Source organism: Palaemon carinicauda, chromosome 32, assembly GCF_036898095.1.
Source record: "Palaemon carinicauda isolate YSFRI2023 chromosome 32, ASM3689809v2, whole genome shotgun sequence".
Classification (NCBI taxonomy): Eukaryota; Metazoa; Arthropoda; class Malacostraca; order Decapoda; family Palaemonidae; genus Palaemon; species Palaemon carinicauda.
The window spans coordinates 77581901-77602534 of record NC_090756.1 but is presented as its reverse complement, the minus strand read 5'-3'; the positions used below and the strand labels follow the sequence as shown (position 1 = coordinate 77602534).

The 20634-nt window shown below is 37.8% G+C and overlaps 1 protein-coding gene across 3 annotated transcripts in view; it reads left to right on the top strand.

The window, feature by feature from the left end:
• Nucleotides 1–20634, top strand: part of LOC137625788 (protein SCAI-like) — a 156202-nt gene that overhangs the window by 116003 nt on the left and 19565 nt on the right. For 2 of the 3 annotated variants that reach the window (XM_068356679.1, XM_068356677.1), the window contains exons 8-9: nt 14374–14563; nt 15379–15624. In XM_068356679.1, the coding sequence (XP_068212780.1) occupies nt 14374–14563; nt 15379–15624 (436 nt within the window). The remainder of the gene's footprint in view (nt 1–14373; nt 14564–15378; nt 15625–20634) is intronic. The other variant, XM_068356678.1, reaches the window with a different exon arrangement.

Below are 20634 nucleotides of genomic sequence, written 5' to 3'. Positions count from 1 at the left end.
TGACGTTTAGCTTCTTCGGGGCCAAACGTGTTGCAACTAGCTGATGTATTTCTGTCCGAAGAGAGGCCTCCTTCTCGGACGATTTCTTTTGAATGTCCTGCACCATGGACAACAACGAGTGCAATGTACTCGTGATAGAATCTAGTTGGGGTGCAGTGGAAGAGGTCGAAGGCACCGGCTCATTCACTGTGGCCGATGATACCGAAATCGTTTCGGCTCTCTCGACTTCTGTCTCAGGTGGAACGTCATTCGCCTGATCCAGTTCCTCCACTAGGAGATTGTTCAAGGTCTCCTCTGAGACAACTGACATGTTGTCCTCTAATTGGATGCTCTCTAAGGCATCTGAAACTTCAGATTCAACTGGAATCTGAACCAGGGGAATCTCAGGTTGAGCCTGGGGAATAACCGCATCCGAAGATGCCCTAGGGAAAAGACAAGCCCTCATCTTTTCGTTAGGAAGGTATGGGCCAGAAGTGTTCTTCTGGAAGCCCCTAACCCATTTTTGCAGCATTTCCCTTGCTGCGTCCCTTGACTCAGTGAACTTTTGATCTTCAAAAGCCTCTCTTACCAGTTTTTCACAAACAGTACATACCTGCGGGTCCCAGTACTTGAGAGCCCCCTTGGTGACTGCGCAGCGAGCATGGGCCCTGCACATGCCGTGCCCGTAGAAGTTCTTACTACGGACCCTGCAAAAACTGTTCCCGCACTCGGGATGCTCCTCCTGTAAAGAAAGAAAAGCATATAAGTATTCGGTGAAATTCTCAGATTTCAGCATGCATAATATTAATAATACAGTGAACCCTCGCTACTTCGCGGTTCGACCATCGCGGATTCACCACTTCGCGGATTTTTTCCATAACCCATATATATACAGTAACATATATACATATATATGTATGCATGTATTTATGTATATATGTATGTATGTATATATGTAGGTATGTATATTTGTATACATATATATATATATATATATATATATATATATATATATATATATATATATATATATATATATATATATATATATATACATATATATATATACATATACATATACACACACACACACATATATATATATATATATATATATATATATATATATATATATATATATACATATATATATATATATATATATATATATATATATATATATATATATATATATATATATATATACATATATATATATATATATATATATATATATATATATATATATATATATATATATATATATATATATATATATATATATGTATATATATATATATATATGTATATATATATATATATATATATATATATATATATATATGTATATATATATATATATATATATATATATATATATATATATATATATATATATATATATATATATATATATATATATATATATATATATATATATATATATCTAAAGTAGGAAGATGTGATGTAGTTCTAAGGGAATAGTATGGGAAATATGTCTGGGTAATAAGCAAAGCTCTACCTCCAGTTTGTTTCTTCATTATGATCAGAGATAAATGTAAACAAAACATTGGTTGCCATTTTTCAACGTGCTTTTTCGCGTGTTTAGGAAACGCATGATATAAAATTGCCTTTAATATTTGTGCCTGTTTTAGTTTAGAGTAGTGTAGTACATGCATTAAGTGTTCTGTACATTAAAGGGTAGTTTGTTAACAGTACTACGTACAAGAGAAGGTTTTAAAAGTCTGAATATACATGTTGAATAAATAGGTAAATACAGTATGGTGTCACTACTTCGCGGATTTTCACCTATCGCGGCCGCGTCTGGAACCTATCTACCGCGATAAACGAGGGTTCACTGTATTAGCTTGGATAGGGTAAGCTAGAGATAGGAAAGACACCTACATGTGTTTCCTGTCCAGCCAATTGCTATGACCTCCTCCAACATTGAAAGTAGAATTCTTAGGAATCCTTAGGGGAAGATGATATCCTTTGGTATGAAGTGTCTTCTTGACACAATCTTGCAGGTTCAATATTGGCGATTAAGGACAATAATGGATAATAACCATTAATAGAAGAGAGAATTGCTCTCTTATATGTGATGGTCTCACAATAGGCTGCCCATGAAGCACCTTGTAGGTTGAAAAAACTTTGGGCTACAGCACTGACTGTTGGTAACAAGTTGCCAGTCCTGTCAGGCCTGCCGGCACATGCCGGCCTATTCTGGGCTATTGAAGACAATTACTGTCTTTATAAAATGGGTGGCAGGCCGCCGGCAACGGCTCTGCCGGCTGCCGGCGGCGGCACTGCCGGCCGGCAGCCGAGGATCCTTCCATCAAGTAGGACCCGGCGGCAGATGACCAGGTATGAGTGGCCGGCTGCCGGCCGGCAACTCAGCAGCCGGCAGCCGGTCCCTGAATGTCTATTGTCTTTGGGTTGTCGATCAACAACGTTCACAGTAAGCGGCGGTAGGGTAACTGCCGGCCGGCAGACAATTGACATGGCCCAGTAACGAGAGTAAGAGAGAAAGAGATGATGGAGGAAGACAAGGGCTCAGCCTTGCCGGCCTGCATCCAGAATGAGGGTTCAAGTGGAAGGGGGAATTAAATTCGGGCTTCCACCCAACCATATCCCAGTCATAAGGGCTATGGAAGGCAGTCCAAGGGAGGACTGAAGAACACTCTAAAGAATATGAGGGCACCCGCTGGCAGACGGGGAACCTCAGGCCAGTCCTACAATAACCCTTAGGGTCAATGTAGAACGACAGCCAGGAGGGTGTTGGCTCATTCAACACGAAAGAGATAGAGGGGAGGGGGTAGGTGTCCTACAGGTAAGGTAATGCCCAAAGGCACTACTTAACCTAAGGGATTCTGGTCTCATGGAGTAACCTCAGGTAGGAGAAATCATTTCCCCAGGTTGGGTTAGTCAAGTGAGAGAGCGTCTGTAGGATACCATCTCACAAGAGAACAGAATCTCGTGCCAGAGACCTTAGGCAGTGAAGAAGTCATTTCTTTGGTCTAAGGTCTACCAGCACAGGACCGTCTGCTAGGCCAAGGAGGGGGGAATTGTCATACAAAACCCTCCACGTATGGACTAGGGAGGTCTAGCCTCCTGTAAGAGCAGCTTAACCTGACATGGGAAATCATTTCGCCAAGACAGGAAGATGCCTAACACAGACTGATACTCTGATGTCCTGTTCTAAACTCAAAACCGACTCGGTGGTTAGGAGAAAGAAAACGGAACGTCTCAGTAAAACTTTGCCAGAACTCGGTTCACAGCAAAGAAAACTGAGAATAGCCTAGGCTAATCAGAGTGAAGGGGGATTGCTCTTAAATCTCCTAGGAGATAGTATCGACTTAAAAGGTATAGGAGGTGTCAGTTTCCCCTTAAAAGGCAATACAAGAGCAATGGGGACATGTATGAAAGTATACTAAAGCCCCTAGGCTAGTAGCCTAGGAGCATTGAGAATCATTCACCGAAACTCTTTGTATACTAACTTGGAAGAGGAAAGCATAATAAAGTAATATAATAAATGTGTAAAATATTGCCTGTGCTTCAATAAAACTTTACCAGGAAGGTTATATCATGCATGAAGTGTGTAGGTGCCTAGGCTAGGAAGCCTAGCACTTGTGAGGCTCGAAATAATTAGCCTAATCCACGACAACAATGACATAATATAAGAATCCCTAGCTAAAATTCTAAATAGCTAAAGTTATTAAAGCGAATCATGCCGGGAAAGGGTCGTTCTGGCTAACTAAATGTACAGAAAGAACGACCGCGTCCATGACGCCATCCGGCTGGCAACAGCTCTTGTTACGTTAATTACGATCTCAATCGAAAAGCAAAAATTGGCAAGAGCTTACATTTACACTAAATAAAGATATTACTTAACTTTCCAGAAGCTGATGAGGCTGGTGAAGACATCATAGCGTCCAAAAAACTCCAAAATAGCGAGAGATAACATGGGATAACACCGGTCAACGAAGCTACGAGAGAAAGAATGGCTCGGTGGCGATTTGGCACACTGAGTGTCGCCTCTTTAACGACTCTCCTTATTCTTGCCTCTCTTTCCCCTCGAAGTGAAAGCTCTATTGGGGGTGTAGATAGCCATGAGACGTGTCAAGAATACGTCCTCTGATATTACGCGATATCCCTTTTTAAAATTTTAAGGGATATTCGCTCCAGGAGTTAGAATTCTGGATACCTTTGGTAAATTCTCTGGGATATATCACTGTAGTCAAATATACCTAGGAAGCTACCTTTGAAGGAACTTCCATCACGACGACATGGCCTGAGCCCAAAAAGTCCTGGTTGAGGTGGGTATTATAGGGTTTTCCCAAAAAGACTGTCTCTCTTTTGCATTGGTAAAAGTGTAAGAAAGTTTCAGGTTCTTGATGGTGCCAAACATTTGAGAGATTGGATTTATTTCCTTCTTCCTCTCACTGACTGTGTGATGAAGCTCCACTATCATTTGCTCTTGAACATCAGTTTGGAGTTTCTCGATCATATCTTCTTGTGTAAGTTGACGTGAATTTGCCTGGAGTTACATCAGATCACTGCAGACTCGACACCTCTCATGCAAGTGTCGCACCCTCTCATTAGCCCAAGGAGGAACAAGAAGGAAATGTCCATACGCTGATCGTTCTTACTTTCAGATGGGACTTTGGTCAGAGCGTACTTCTACCATCTCGAGTAAGAACTTGCAAGCCTAGGCCAGTTAAGAGCTTTACTTTAGGACGCTGTACACAAACCTGTGGTCCCCTTTTTCTTTGGTCCTGAGGTGGCTGTTCAGTAGTTGTGGTACATAATCAGCTACCTTACTCAACTTGATGTGCATTTCTTCTAAGATATGTTTATCATAAATCTTGAGGATAGGTAAAATGACTGGCTCTCTTACCTCTTTTTTTCTCTTTTTCCTCTCTATGGGATGCAGCAGCTGCAACAAATGAGCACTGATTATGTGTCTAATCTAGGTGAGTTACATGACAAGATCTTTCTAGCAGATTATGTCTGCTAAGAGCAACTCCTCCATCCTCCTGGCAAGGGGGGGGGGGGGATGGGGTGTCTTATCAGACCTTCTATGGAATCAACAGGGAAACAAGTTTTCTGTGTCCCACTCCTAGCTTCCTTTTAACCCAGTACTTGATGAGGCCATTACATCTTTTACATCCCTATGATTATCTGTTAGGAGATTGTTGGAGTCTTCTTTCTTACTCCTTTTTGTTAACAGTAAGGATTACTACATGTCCAGGGAGGAAAGAAACCTTCCAGTTTGGTTCTAGGGACTTCTTCCCACCAAAGAGTGCATCTCCTTTTTTTAAAAATAAGAGGTTTGTATTTTGCGTAGGAACAAATAACAAAGTTTATAAATAATTTGTACTTTTCACATTTATACAAACCTAAGTCCTTATGTAAAATTTCTCACCTAACCACGCCTCTTATTTCCAGACCCAAGGATAAAAGTGATAATTTGTGGCAGGTCTGTGGGCAGGGGTTATCTCTTGCTCCACCTGTCATTAACTAAGAACCTTGTTGATGATTCTATGGCCACTGCAGTGCCGTTTAGGATATATCCTATGTTAAAGGACTCGGGTTATTATAGCTAGGAAAAACACAAATTAATAAACATTGCCTTAAGATAATTTATCTAGCCCTGAATCAAAATAACCTGCCCAATTTTTTACTGCCCCTTTTGTGAACCAGGACATGGAGTAGGCCTAGGAGGGGACAGGTCTGGGCGGGTGCCTGATGTTAAATTGCCTAACAAATCCCCTTGTGTTCCTGTACAGTGCCAGAGAGAACCTATGCGGAGATAGAGGGTTTTGGATTAATTGTTAGAACTAAGATTGTCTTCAATTCATAGCAGGGGGACTGAGAGGTTCTCTTTTGGGTCTATTGGGTTCATGGATGAACGATGAGTTTAGGAAGATTTGCGAATTAGTGTGGAGTTTATTCCTCAATTATGCTATAGTCCAGTCTTCCTCCTTCCTTCTTTTGTTTATTTTCCTAAGGGATTTTCTTGGAAGTTTCCTTTCAATCACTAATCTGTTATGCTTGTATTTATGCTCAAGAGATTCTTTGGTTGAACGTCTTATAAGGTCTCTATTTTCCCGCCACAGTGTTGTCCAAATGCAGGGGTTTGGAAAATTGGTCTTCATGATCTGTACCCAAAAAAAGTTTGGCTCATGCAATAAATATTTAGTGCTATTTGGTCCAGTTTCTAACAATTTCATTGACACCGGTTCATTTTGAATGTGTCATAGCATTATAACGATTGTCATAAATGCTTCGAAGAGAGAGTTTTGAAGCTTTCTGAGCACATTTTTTTCATCATTAAAAAGTTTTTTATATATTCATCAAAATACAGTATATAGCCTCTTTTTCCCATTTTAATATTATCTAAAATCTGTTTACTTTACAAGGATTACAGTTCTTACCAACATAGGAATGAATCTTCCTATTGAGTGAGCAGATTCTAGTTAAGGATCATGTCCCTATAATTAAATTAGGGCTTTTTTAAGCTGGTGTGTGTACTATGAAATATTAAAGATATTTTAATAAATTATATATATATATATATATATATATATATATATATATATATATATATATATATATATATATATATATATATATATATATATATATATATATTATGTATATGTAAAAAATGGAAAATTTGGATACCATTAGCATATGGAAACCTAAAGTAAATGAAGTTGTTGTCTCTTCCCTTTTGCCATAGCATCTCATCTTGACTTTGTAATCTTTATTGAATCTTCATTGGTTATTTAGGTTTAGTTTTGGATGGCTTATTTATATGCTGTTGTCTAGGGAAATTACTTTTAAAATACGGTTTGCATGTTATAAAATATTTGACTGACGTAAGCAGCGAAAAATAACATTTTGCAATAATTGAACCAAACGGTAATTAAAACTTTGACTATTGCCAATTGTGAATATATATATATATATATATATATATATATATATATATATATATATATATATATATATATATATATATATTATATATATATACATATATATGTAAGTATGTATGTATGTATATATATATATATTATATATATATATACATATATATGTAAGTATGTATGTATGTATATATATATATATATATATATATATATATATATATATATATATATATATATATATATATATATATATATATATATATATATATATATATCAAGGTTGAATAATCAGAGAAAGAGTTTAGTTGTACATGAGTGTGAATAATCATAGCTGTAATTAATCCTTATAACCAGTATCTAATGTGTCAGAAATCTGAGTTTCCCTTTGGGCCTGAGAAGCCAGTAACTGTCATATCTCGGGCAAAATCCACGTTTGATCTAAAAGGGTCTAAGTACGCATGGCTAGAATTGACATATGTTTCCTTTTTTCTCTTGGCCATGTGAGAAAGGTTAGGATGTTGCATTTTTTTTTATACAGCACATATCATTTTCTCATTTCTGCACCTTTTCATGTTTAATGTGAGATGTATTTTGACTGCAGACATAAATAAGGTTTTGCTGTTATTTTGAATACGAAAAATGTTAGGTACTTGGGAGAAATGTTAATCAAGAAGAGTTAACAAAGAATTATCAATAGAGACCTGAAGTCGTCACGTCAGTTACCATGGAACCGGTGAATCTGGTCCATGCACAAACAGTTTTCGGAAGGATCCTCGTGCGGGATGATTGCGTTCAACATAATGCAATTAATTTACTACTTTTCTTATAACAAAAAATACAAAGGTGTGTTAAAAACCACTACAATTCAGATCATGTACTGTCCTTTTCTTATTTAAATTGGATCATGACTGGAAAAGTCAAGTTAAAGAGTGCCTGTGTTAGAACACTGGCAAGTTCCTAGGTCCGTGAGCCCCTGAAGCAGTTGTGAACCTGCTTGTGGTAATTTGATGACCGACTTTGCCTCCCTATTGTAAGACCAGTGCTTTAGCTGTGTTGACCTTCAATCTACTTATGTGTTGAGGAAATGCCATGACTTAACTCTTGGGACTAATCAAACTGAGCCCCTCTGTGTTGAGGAATTGCCATGACTTTAACTTTTGGGACTAATCAAACTGAGCCCCTCTATGTGTTGAGGAATTGCCATGACTTTAACTCTTGGGACTAATCAAACTGCGTGAGCAGACAGAATGCCTAATGACATAATGCCTAAGGACAGAATGCCTAAGGACAAAATGCCTAATCCTTCAACACGGACAAAATGCCTAACAGACATAATGCCTAATGGACAAAATGCCTAACATACAAAATGGCTAATGGAAAAAACATCTAAAAAGTGATAAAAAAGAGAACTACTATGCATTTCAGGCAAAATATAGTGTGTTTTTCGTAAATATCTCCCATACTAAATATTTGATCAGAATGGTACTTTGACAGAGCACTCGATAGACCTCCCCAAAATTTTTTATACTTTAATCCACGGGCAAATCTCATTAATTAAGGCATTTATTCTTGTCATAATAAAGCCCAAGTCACGTGAATCGGGTAAATAGGTGAAGCAATTCGAATACGTACACTCCCCCGTCCCTCCCCTTTCCTTTCCTTCCTCTGTCTAGACCCTCCTCCTATCCCTCCAGTAATCCCCTCTCCTAGTCTCTCCGGTGTCGCATACGCTACCTTTTCTGTAACCTTTTATATTGGTTAATAACTTATAGAATTGATATGTTGGGTCCTTGATATAATTCTTATTGAAATACTCTTGTTAAAAGTATGGTGCCATTCTTCTAGAGATTTCGTAGTTTTACGGAAAATTTGATTCTATTCTATGATGCACATTCCACATTTGAACTTCGTCAACTTCTCTGAACTATTCCGAGCCATGTAATTTTAAAATATTCAAAGAATTCATTCAGAATATCTTCAGTTTAGTGGTCCATTGAAGTAAAAAAGGTTGTGAAAAAGATCAGCCACATCCTCTGGAGGAACAAAACCTAAGGCTTGTGTTTGTTTGATTATGAAAGCATTGTCATTATTCGTTATATGGGTTCTAACTGTAAGATCTTTACTAATCTTGAATGATATATTTAAAAATGCTGAATTAGATCATTTTGTCTGGAAGGCCTATTGCCCATTAGGCATTTTGTATATTAGGCATTTTGTCCTTTAGGCATTATGTCTGTTAGGCATTTTGTCCATGTTGAGGAATTAGGCATTTTGTCCATAGACATTCTGTCATTAGGCATTATGTCATTAGGCATTCTGTCCTACTACCATCAAACTGAGCCCCTCTATCAAGAACTACCATCTATAGTCACTTGAGATAATCTGACTCAATCTTCTTTTTTAATCTGAATTTTAGATGTTATTGGTTCTTGGTCCTTGTGTAGCCTTTACTTCGTCTGTTACCAGTGATAGATATTTTCTTTCTTTAACCTACACTTATTGTTTCTGGATATTTTAAATTCCTTAGTGATGTAATTACATATTTTTTTTTATTTCTTTGGTAATGAACCTCAAATTTCTGTAAAGTCTAAGTTGACATTAAACTTATTCCTTTTAATGAGCTAGTAATTAATTTCCCATGATTACTGTCTTGGTAATTTATCATGTTATAGCAATATTATTTTTATGCTGCTCAACATCTGTTTTGGCCAAGAATTTAAGTCTCGCTTATGACCTGGTAGACTTTCCTGAAAAACATGACTCTAATGTCTTAAGAGCAAGGGATTGAATATTTGGTGGGCTCATCAATTTATTAGAGCGATTGCATAATCCCCTTTGTTAGTTTGAGTCCTGGCATTGGTCATATATGTACAGTATCTGTTTAGTCCCTAGAACATAAGATAGTGTAATGACCTGTCACTTGCCACTTCTGTTTTTGAGGTACCTTTAAATTTTGCTCTTGGTAAAGTTCACTGATCTTACCCTGTGGTAGGTGTGTAACAACACTACCATCGTATGTCCTGCGTTTCGTAGGAAGTGACTTAAAGGACAGCTGCTGCCTGGCAGACTTTCTATTTAGCAAAAGGTTAGAAGGTCCACTGCCAATAACTGAGGAAAATGGTGCCTTGTAGTTGAACTATTTAGTCAAAGGTTAGGCCCACCACCAATAACTGTGGTTGATGCCTGCAAGAGCACACGATCGTAAAAACCCTCTGCCAAATTGCAAACCGTGCTTCGTGCTATTAGGGGGTACATCAGGCACCCGACTCCTTAATGTAAGGATAACGGTCAGAAAGAAGAAAGTTCACTGATCTCTCCCTACAATACTCAAATGTTTCTGGGGTCATCAATATTGGCTGTGCGCCTCACCTTTGTATTAGGTAATAGAAATCTTCTTTCTTCTGATGTTTCATTTGTATTTCTCTGTGGTGTAGCTGTGCTGCAGTGCAGTCTGACCAACCTTTTTATCCACAGATTCACTTACACACAGTTGACCTTTTGGCACTATTTTAGAAAATTATACACGAAAAATTCACCTACACTGCCAAAAAGAAAAGTTGGCAAAAATAAGATATAAACAGATTTCAGTTTTCCGAGAACCAAAGGAAAATCCTTGCCCTTACTGTCAGAATTATGGTATTTAAGAAAAGTAAAATTATCTTTGAGATCTCTTACTGAAGTGAAACAAAAATTGAATCGAGTTTAATGTATTTAATCATCCTTCTCTACAAGCTTTTCTTTAAAAAAAAAAAAGTGCAAGTTTTTTTATTGATAGTTAATTTTATATAAATTCTAACTTCATTATTTTTCAGCCTGAGAGAGAGAAATAATTTTGGAAGCTTTTCATAACAGTGATCAGTAATTTTATCTATGCATTTTATATTTTAAAATACAGTATTGCATAAGCACATTGTATGTATTGGAAGTCAGACGTGACAGACCTAGCGTTGAAGAGTTTGTAAATGTTGATGGTAAAAGTTATTGTTTGGTTTTTAACTTCTGTATTGTTAATATCATTATACTGGATAGTATCTTGTTATTACTACAACGATACGTAGTACAGTATACACTACTTGTATTTTTCATACTTAGCAAGTTAGTGTTGTACAGCTCATTAAAAGGCGTATATGTTTTGGGACACAATATGGCCAGTATAAGATTTACATGTACAGTGGACACAATATGGCCAGTACAGTACTGTATCATCATTACAGTACAATAAATTCACTTCAGTGTAATATATAATTAAAATACAATTACAGTATTTGAAATACAAATACAGTTCTTGGGTAAATATTTAAAAGTTAAAAAAATATCTATACAGTTTATTTTACCTAATGATTAATAATTACGCAACCATGCCCTCACCCTACCGAAATCTAATGATCGCAGATAAACAAGTCTTTATTTTTACTGTACCTTTATATTTTCTTTGGTTTTTCATGCTTTGATGGTAACCCTTTTACCCGCATAGGACGTACTGGTACGTTTGACAAAAGTCATCCCTTTACCCCCATGGACGTACCGGTACGTCCTTGCAAAAAAATGCTATAAAAATTTTTTTTTCATATTTTAGATAATTTTTTGAGAAAATTCAGGCATTTTCCAAGAGAATGAGAGCAACCTGACCTCTCTATGACAAAAATTAAGGCTGTTAGAGCAATTAAAAAAAAATATACTGCAAAATGTGCTGGGAAAAAAATAACCCCCTGGGGGTTAAGGGTTGGAAATTTCCAAATAGCCTGGGGGTAAAAGGGTTAAAAATAGTCATGAGCCTTTATTTGAGATGAGTCAATCCAGCAGCGGAAAGACATTACCCTTTTTCTTACCTCCTTGATATTTGCCTACGTATCCTCATTAGTCGTAACTTCCATTCCCTTTTCCTCTTCCCTGCCGTCTAGCAGCGGTGTCATCCCCTCCCAGATGTGGGCGTAATTTAGTCACTCTATGGGGGCTGCTCTCAAGTATTTTTGTCATCTGTATATGAATTTTTCCGGAGATCCATCCATATTGCCATGGCATTTATATAGACCACATGGTGGTGGTCAGGGTCATTTCTTGTTATTGTATGCCAAACGTCCTCAACCTACAAACATTCAGAGATACAAACTCAAATCCAACTGAAAATAACGAAGATAAGATAAAGAAATACTGTAATAAAGCAATATTTCTGGGTCGACCTGTGACGGCTGGTGAAAAAGGGTCCTTCTTTACACTTTTCTGATATAAATCTTCCAAATATACCAGAGAAAGATAAAAGCATGGAATGCAGAGGTTACTACCCTCGCGCGAGCACTTTGTGGGGTGTGGTTTCTAGGGCCTCTGTTACGGCCCTTCCCTTTGATAAAGGAATTATCTAAATGGAAGACAGCCTGTGAATAGTGGTTTTCACACGCCCCTGATGTATACACGACACCCACAAGGTGCTCGCGCGAGGGTAGTAACCTCTGCATTCCATGCTTTTATCTTTCTCTGGTATATTTGGAAGATTTATATCATAAAAGTGGAAAGAAGGACCCTTTTTCACCGGGCGTCACAGGTCTCTCCCCAGAAATAGATTTTTCCTTCGTCAAAATCCCTTTATTTATCATTTGATACAGTGAGCGAAACAACGTTGTAATAACCTGATATCTATTTCATATGTAATCTGACTATTTGTAGACTTTGGTAGCTGGAAATCATAGGCATGGAATTCAGGTTAGGCTTAACCCAGGTTAAAATTTAACAAAATTGGAACCAATTAAGTTTGTAGGTTGAGGACTTTCTGTATGACAAATTCTAGAGATGAATTTTGTTGCCTTATTTCTCTCAAAGTGAATCTCAGTTTTCCGGGACCAGATTTACAGTACTTTTTGGTTTCAAACTCCAAGTGACTTGTTTTAGATACCGCCAAACTAAAGAAGATTCAAAAGGATATTTTATTCTAATTGTTTGGCAAACGACATTACTTACTGCTAAGCTAGAGATTGTTATTCATGATACTTTAGTTATATATAAATGCATGATATTTAAAAAGTGCCAATAAAAAAAATATAATGATCTTTTAATTTACTCTACTTTAAATATCAATGACGGCCAAGTTTATTTCATATTTATATGTTTATATTTAAATAAGACGAATTTGAGATTATTCATATTAGGAAATCTTTATATTTTTTCATCATATAGCATCTAAATACCACCGAGCTTTTGAAGGTCATTGGTTATAATGGTGTTGCTTTTACCTCTCTCCAACCGTTATTTTAGATCATAGTCCAAATCTAACTGATGTACCTTACAGAGACACTAAATGTCAAGCACTTACATGAGCCCTTTAGTTTGACTTAAGTTCTTCCTACATTGTGTCCCAAAACATTTCTGGGATCTGTTTCAACAGGGAAAAAGATTACTTTTTGAGTGAGAGAGAGAGTGTGTGTGTGTGTGTAGTTGTCTGTAGTAAATACGTTCCTGGTAGTGATGGCAGCAAGAAGTAGACAAGGTATGCAAAACATCACAATAATCAACCAAAGGAAATAAAATGTTATTTGTTGGAGCAATATGCCTGGGCACTCAAACAAAGGTAGTACGAATGTCAGGTAGTGGAAAATATATTGTATAATAAACCATTTTTTCTAATTACATTTCTCAAGTAATGCTTTTAACATCACTCATGAAATGTTCATAGCTGTCACCAGCAATCATTCACCAGTAGACATCGTGAAATAACTCTTGAACGTTTGTCTTCTCTCTCTGCTTAATCAGAACGTGCATAAACAGTGACTGAGAAGAACAAAGCCAATATCAATAGTCTAACCTTTCCCACATGACAGCCATTTGAAAAGGTGTGCTAATTCTAGTTTCTATCACCCAAAAGACTCGGAGTTTGTTTTAACTAGTATACGTTACTTAGCGAAAATTGCCTTTGGTAATTTAGAACGTCAGTCCTTGTGAAGTTACATATTTCACATGGTTATCCAAGTGTCATAAGTTGGAGCCCTTGTATGTGTCAGGAATAATTGTGTATTCATTCAAGTGTGAATTATGATGGTATAATTTTAATGCCCAAGTTTACATTTATGTTAAATTTACCAATACAGTACTGTATTGTATTACCCTTGATAAAGGCTATCTTAATGTTGTGTAGGAAATAGAATTATATCTTTGCATAGTACTTGTTCATTGAGAAACTGTTATTCTATTATGTGAAAATGTTGTACTGTATACCAATTGACATCAGGTTATTAATGGACTGTCAAGATATAAGCTTTGTATTTGGTACCCAATTTTAAGAAATATATTTTGCAATGTCACAATTGTACCTTACAATTTAGTTGAGTAACTACAATTTTTTGATAAATGAACTAGCTTTTTTTCCACTCACACATTAGTTTAGTGAATATTTAAAGAAAATGTGAAAAATAGACTGTAGTGAAAATTCCTTCTTTTTTTGATGTTACGTGAGTGTTATTTTTCCCAGGAGAATGGAGATACCGGGGGTAGAACGTTAAAGAGAGAGAATCCTCACAAATATCTCCTCTACAAGCCAACTTTTTCTCAGTTAATGGTTTTTTTAGCTTCTGGGTTTAAGGAATTACCAGCCAATGGTGCAATGCTCCTTTATATCTCAGCCGATGGGGCTTTCACTTCGTCAAAACATCCTCAGGATCGTTAGTATTACTTTTTACTTGCCAGTTATGTTGTTGGTGTTTTAGTTTGCTCATCAGAGAGTCTTTGATATGTGAGGACAGAAGATGGCTGCCTTTTTTTTCTAATAAATAAATCTCCTACTGTAGAATATAAATCTCTCTCTCTTTATTATGCTGCTATATTTTTGTACCTGTATAGTTTTCAGTGCGATATTCATTATGAGCTCCTTAAATCTGTCTTGGACACTGGGCTCACCCATGGCTTTAATGCAGCACAGATACTTGTGAAAGTGGAGGTTATGATCAAGTTTAACAGTCCTTGTATGATTTTCCTTTGCTCTTTGTGTTGTGGCTTTTATTTCATGTGTTACTAAATCACAGAAAGGTGTTCAAATTGTAGCTTCAGTGTACATTACTTGTATAAGATTATACATATTTTTTGTGTGAGTGTATGTGTCCTGTATAAGTTCTCTCAGTGATTGTTTTATTGTTTGGTTTGCCTTTTCTGCACTGTAGCTGTTGAAAGATGAAACACATCCACTATATGCTTTGATTTTCTATTGATGTTAGCACTGTATTATATTTCTAATATGAGGGTATCAGTAAGAATGAATTAAAGATGGAATATGATACCTATAACTGTAAATTACTTTAACTTGACAAGATATAGGATTGTATTTTTATGTTTATTATTTTTGCAAAGTATATCTAAATCATATCTCAATATCTCGATTTGATTCCAGTGAAGAAGAGTCACTACTATCATAGTTAATGTCTATACATTTAATTGTTGTGACTTATTTAATACATCTAAAATTCTCTGTATTGGGTTACAGCCGCTTACGATTTTGGAGGTGTAGTCACTAATAGCAAAAGAGACTCAGACCACACAAATAAGCGAATAATGCAGCTGAAAGACATGCACTGCTTTTATCCGGGAGATTTGTACGCCTTCACGCGGAAGCCCCTCTTCATTGTGGTGGATTCTGACAACTCCCCCGTGTTCGCCAACATGCCACATTACTTTGGCCAACCTCTGGTTGTACTTATGTCAGCCCAGGATACACCATCGAGTTTTCAAGGTGAGGTACTACTAAGTTTCTCATAATTTCTGTAGTAATTACACAAAAGCACATGCCTAGATACTTAATTCTCTGCTTCATGGGTAAAGAGGTTACATTTCTTTACTTAAATGGATAGTAGTTACATCATCATCATCTTGTAGATGTTTGTATTAGGTTTTCCTTCCTCAAGGATAGATATTAAATGGGATGCATCTATTCCCCTCTGCCATGGGCATTTTCTTTTACACAAATACAAATCATTGTACTTTACTGTAGGAGATGAATAAGAGCAAAGGCTGGAATACAGCAGTTAAAACTTTTAACGAGGTGTAACATCCAGCAGGGTAGTTACAGGACGTCTAGCTCGGTGTAACCTCTCTTGGATTTCTGCTGTTAAGAGAGTGAACTTGTTCCCATCTGTCTGGATGTTTTTTGGAAGTTTCTGCTTTTGAATTTAACTTTGAAAATTAGCTTAATGTTCTTTCTCTTTTCTGGCCTTGTTCGTTTGCGTGTGCCAGTCATGCAGAGTACATGTATGCTCAAAGGCTTCTCTTAGTGAGTGGCCATCTTCCCAGTGGGTGTTGTTCAGCAGAAAGAAGGCCAATAGGGATTTTTCACCTTTTGGGTCCTCCTCGAAGTCTAAGAAGTCTCAGCCTGCTTCCTCTTCCCTTGTACTCTTCCCTAGAGGCCTCTTCCAGAAGGCGTTCGGAAAAGAGTGATGGTTTACTTTACCTGGTGGGGGGGAACTCTGCTGTTTCAGCTATGAAAGGCTAGAGTTGCTAGACCAATAAAGATTTCCTCTATGTTGGACCTGTCTATGCTCATATGAAGTTTTGAACAACCTTGCCCTTAGTTGGAGGTGAGGCATCCTCCCAGGAATGTGGTGAAAGTCCTTCTGTTCCCTGAAAGGAGACCATACAAGACTTTATGTCGGACTTCAGATCGTGACCTTACCTTAAAATGGTTTTTCTTCTCACCTTAACTTCTGCCAAGATGGTAAGCGAGTTGCATGGGGTCTTGGTTGACATAGTGCCTGGAACTCCGAATAAACATTCCGTGGTCTGGTGACCAAGAGACCGTGACATCTCCGTGTAATGTCACTACCAGAGGCATTACAATGACCCGGCGTCCCGCCCCCCTGGCGAGGAAGTTCCTAGTAGGACAAGAGGAACATCTCGAAGTAATCTGACGAAGAAAGACTCACCTGGATAAGAAATCGTGTCGGTCTCCAGACAGAACAGAAGGGTAAGTATTTGTGTAGGAACAAATTTATACCATTAGGTGAGTACATAAGAGATAGTAGGTACACTAATCATAAAAACTTAAGAAAAGGTTCAGTAAAACACAAACAGCAATATATTTTCATATAATACAGTGAACCCTCGCTACTTCGCGGTTAAACCATCGCGGATTCACCACTTCGCAGATTTTTTCCATAACCCATATATATATACATATCGTGGATTTTCCGGAAATTTCGAAAATACCGCGATATCTGAAGACCCCAAATACGATATTTCGTTACCTGTAATTCCATTAATACTGTAATTAGTAATATCTGCTCTTACTGATTGTTCATTGCATTACATATGATTTATAATTCAGCACAGAAAGAAATAAAACACGAAAAGAGAATGTGATCATACGATAATTCAGTACTGTATACAGTACGTAGTAAAATTAAATCGAACATGAAACGCAAATCAGATGCAGTCATACCATATTAGAATGGTGTAAGGCTGCTGATGGCTACTACTGTACTACAAATGTAATGGATGTGCTTCTTTTCCATGAATCTTTTGTATGTATACGTACGTAGTACTGCATCCAATAATATTCTTTGTTGCAAAAATCACGTTTCGAATAAGCGTATGAGAGAGAGAGAGAGAGAGAGAGAGAGAGAGAGAGAGAGAGAGAGAGAGAGAGAGAGAGAGAGAGAGACACATCCTACAACAAAAGCATAAAATAGCATACGTAAAGCTATTATTATTATTGTTATTATTATTATTGTTGTTGTTAATAAAATTATTATTGTTATTATTATTATCATTATTATTATTATTATTATTACTGTATTATTATCATTATTTATTATTATTATTATTAATACTGTACGTACAGTATACGCGGGGTATCTTGTACTTTGAATTGGTAACCTACGCATCATATAAGACGGGTTGTGATTGGTTCAAGCGCTGATAGATGACGAATCAGAACTCAAGTTTTGTTATCTAGCCTGTGATTGGTGTTTTTGCCCGCATCTCCAGCTTCCAGCGTCTGTTTGCGGCCACTCTCTCTTACGCCGTATCGCTGAGTACAGTAGACGTTGTTAAGTTTGTGAACTTTAATCTGTGCTGTGTGCGACTCGTTTAAGTTGAACTTTTTGTTGAAATTTCTGTTAAATCCTACTGTACAATGGCTCCCAAGCGTTCTGCTTCTACTAAGGCTGGTAGTGAGCCTAAACGCCACCGAAGGATGATGACGATTGCTGAGAAGGTGACGCTTCTCGATATGTTGAAAGACGGTAGAAGTTTTGCGTCCGCAGCCCACCATTTTGGAATCAACGAATCCACCGTTCGCTATATCAAGAAGGACGAGGCAAACATTAGAAAGACGGCTGCAATCACCTTTAGCAGATCAGCGAAGCGAGTCGTTACCACGCGTAATAAAACGATCATACGCATGGAAGGTGCTTTAGCTGTGTGGATTGCCGACTGCCGGAAGAAGAACATAGCCTTGGATACGAACACCATCCGAACAAAGGCTTTGAGCTTGTATGAGAATTTTGCTGCAAAGGAACCTCAAGACGACGACGGCAACCATGCTGAAGAAGATGATGATGCAGATGAACCTCAACCAGGGACATCCACTGATTCCCAGCCTCAGAAACAACGTTTTTCCGCCAGCAAAGGATGGTTCGCGAAGTTTCAGAAACGCTTCGCCCTGAAAAGCGTTTCCCTGCATGGCGAGGCTGCTTCGGCTGACACTGCCGCTGCTGAAACTTACGTGAACCAGACGTTCAAGAATATTATCGCCGAAGGTGGATACAAGCCGGAACAAGTCTTTAATATGGATGAGACCGGCTTGTTTTGGAAGAGAATGCCGTCGCGAACTTTCCTGTTCAAAGAGGAAGCCAAAGCCTCTGGCTTTAAAGCATTCAAGGATCGTGTTACCCTCGTGATGTGTGGCAATGCTGCTGGATTTTTGCTAAAGCCGGGGCTTATTTATAAGTTGAAAAATCCTCGCGCTTTGAAAAATAAAAACAATAATCTCCTTCCCGTGTACTAGATGCATAATCCAAAAGCATGGATTACAAAGATGCTGACCTCCAACTGGTTCCACCAGTGTTTCATCCCGCAAGTCAATGAATATCTCATAGAGAAGGGCTTGCCATTCAAGATCCTTCTCCTTGTGGATAATGATGGTGGACACGCAACTGACCTGTCGCGTGAAGGCGTTCAGGTTGAGTTCCTGCCACCCAACACCACGTCATTAATTCAACCGATGGACCAGGGGGTTATCAGGGCGTTCAAGGCCCTCTACACGAAGAATACCTTGGCGGACTTCATTGCGTGCGTGGATGCTGCCCAAGATGATGAGGATGAAGATTTTAACTTGAAGGCATACTGGCGGCAGTTCACCATAGCCACGTGCCTGAAGAATATTCAGAAGGCACTGCAAGAGATGAAACCTGCAACCGTGAATGCGAGCTGGAAGAAGTTTTGGCCCCAGATTGTTTACGACGACGAGGGATTTACACCTGCTGAGATTCAACACTCTGCAATATGGAAATCTGTGCAGTTGGCTGCCATAATTGGAGGTGACGGGTTTGGCGACATGACGACTGAAGACGTCGACGAGTTGTTGGACTGCCATTCCCAGGCGCTAAGTGACGCAGACCTAGAAGACCTGACGAAATCGGCAAGTGAAGAAGAGAGTGAAACCCAGGAAGAGACCCAAGAAAATGTCGAAGAACGGGCTTAACACTAGAACGGTTTGCCAAGTTCTGCAACCATATCAAGGAGGCGAAAGAAATGTTGCAAAAGTTGGACGAGGATATGGTTCGGTCCATGCAATTCTCCAACAAGGTCGATGACATCATGACTCCCTACAGGATGCTCTTAGAGCGAAAAAAGAAGCAGCGGCAGCAACTTCCGATCACAATGTTCTTCCAGCCTCGCAAAAAAGAGCCAGTTCCTCCTGCTAGTACGCCTTCGGAAGAAATTGAAGAAGTTGAAGAGGTGTCCCAGGAAAAGACACCTCCGTCTGAAGAGACGTAAAATACTATCATTGGCTGCACAGTAGAAGACATCATCAGCTTCATCATCATCATCATTTCTACTGTGCAGCAAATTCATCGCCATCATCATTCAAGTTTTTCTTGAACTTTTTTACTTTAATATTCTAACATTTTAATATTTGTGCCTGTTTTATAGTTTAGTACTGTATGCATTAAGTTAAAGGGAAGGTTTTAAAAGTCTACATGTTGTAACCTATCATATTTTTTTTTTTTTAAATTTACATTTACGTACGTAAAACAATCTCTCTCTCTCTCTCTCTCTCTCTCTCTCTCTCTCTCTCTCTCTCTCTCTCTCTCTCTCTCTCTCTCTCTCGTAAATTGTTTTCCTGCTTTGCTACGTACAGTATGTACTGTATGATTTTATATAGATACGGTAAATTATATTTGTAATAACATATTTTGTAAATGCTTTTACTGTAAATATCATTATTTATCACTTTCATCATGCGCGTTAAATGCCTTCTTTGTTCTGAACGTGGTTGTTTATTGAGCGTACAGTACTTTATGACGCCGTCGTTGCAGGCGGCGTCATAAAGAAAAACATTTCATTTGGAAGTCCTAAGAAAAATTAAGTAAAACATTGGTAATAACAAAATTAACATACTGTATAATCAATATAATCGATACAAAAACTAACCTACAGTGAACCCTCGTTTATCGCGCTAGATAGGTTCCAGACGCGGGCGCGATAGGTGAAAATCCGCGAAGTAGTGACATCATATTTACCT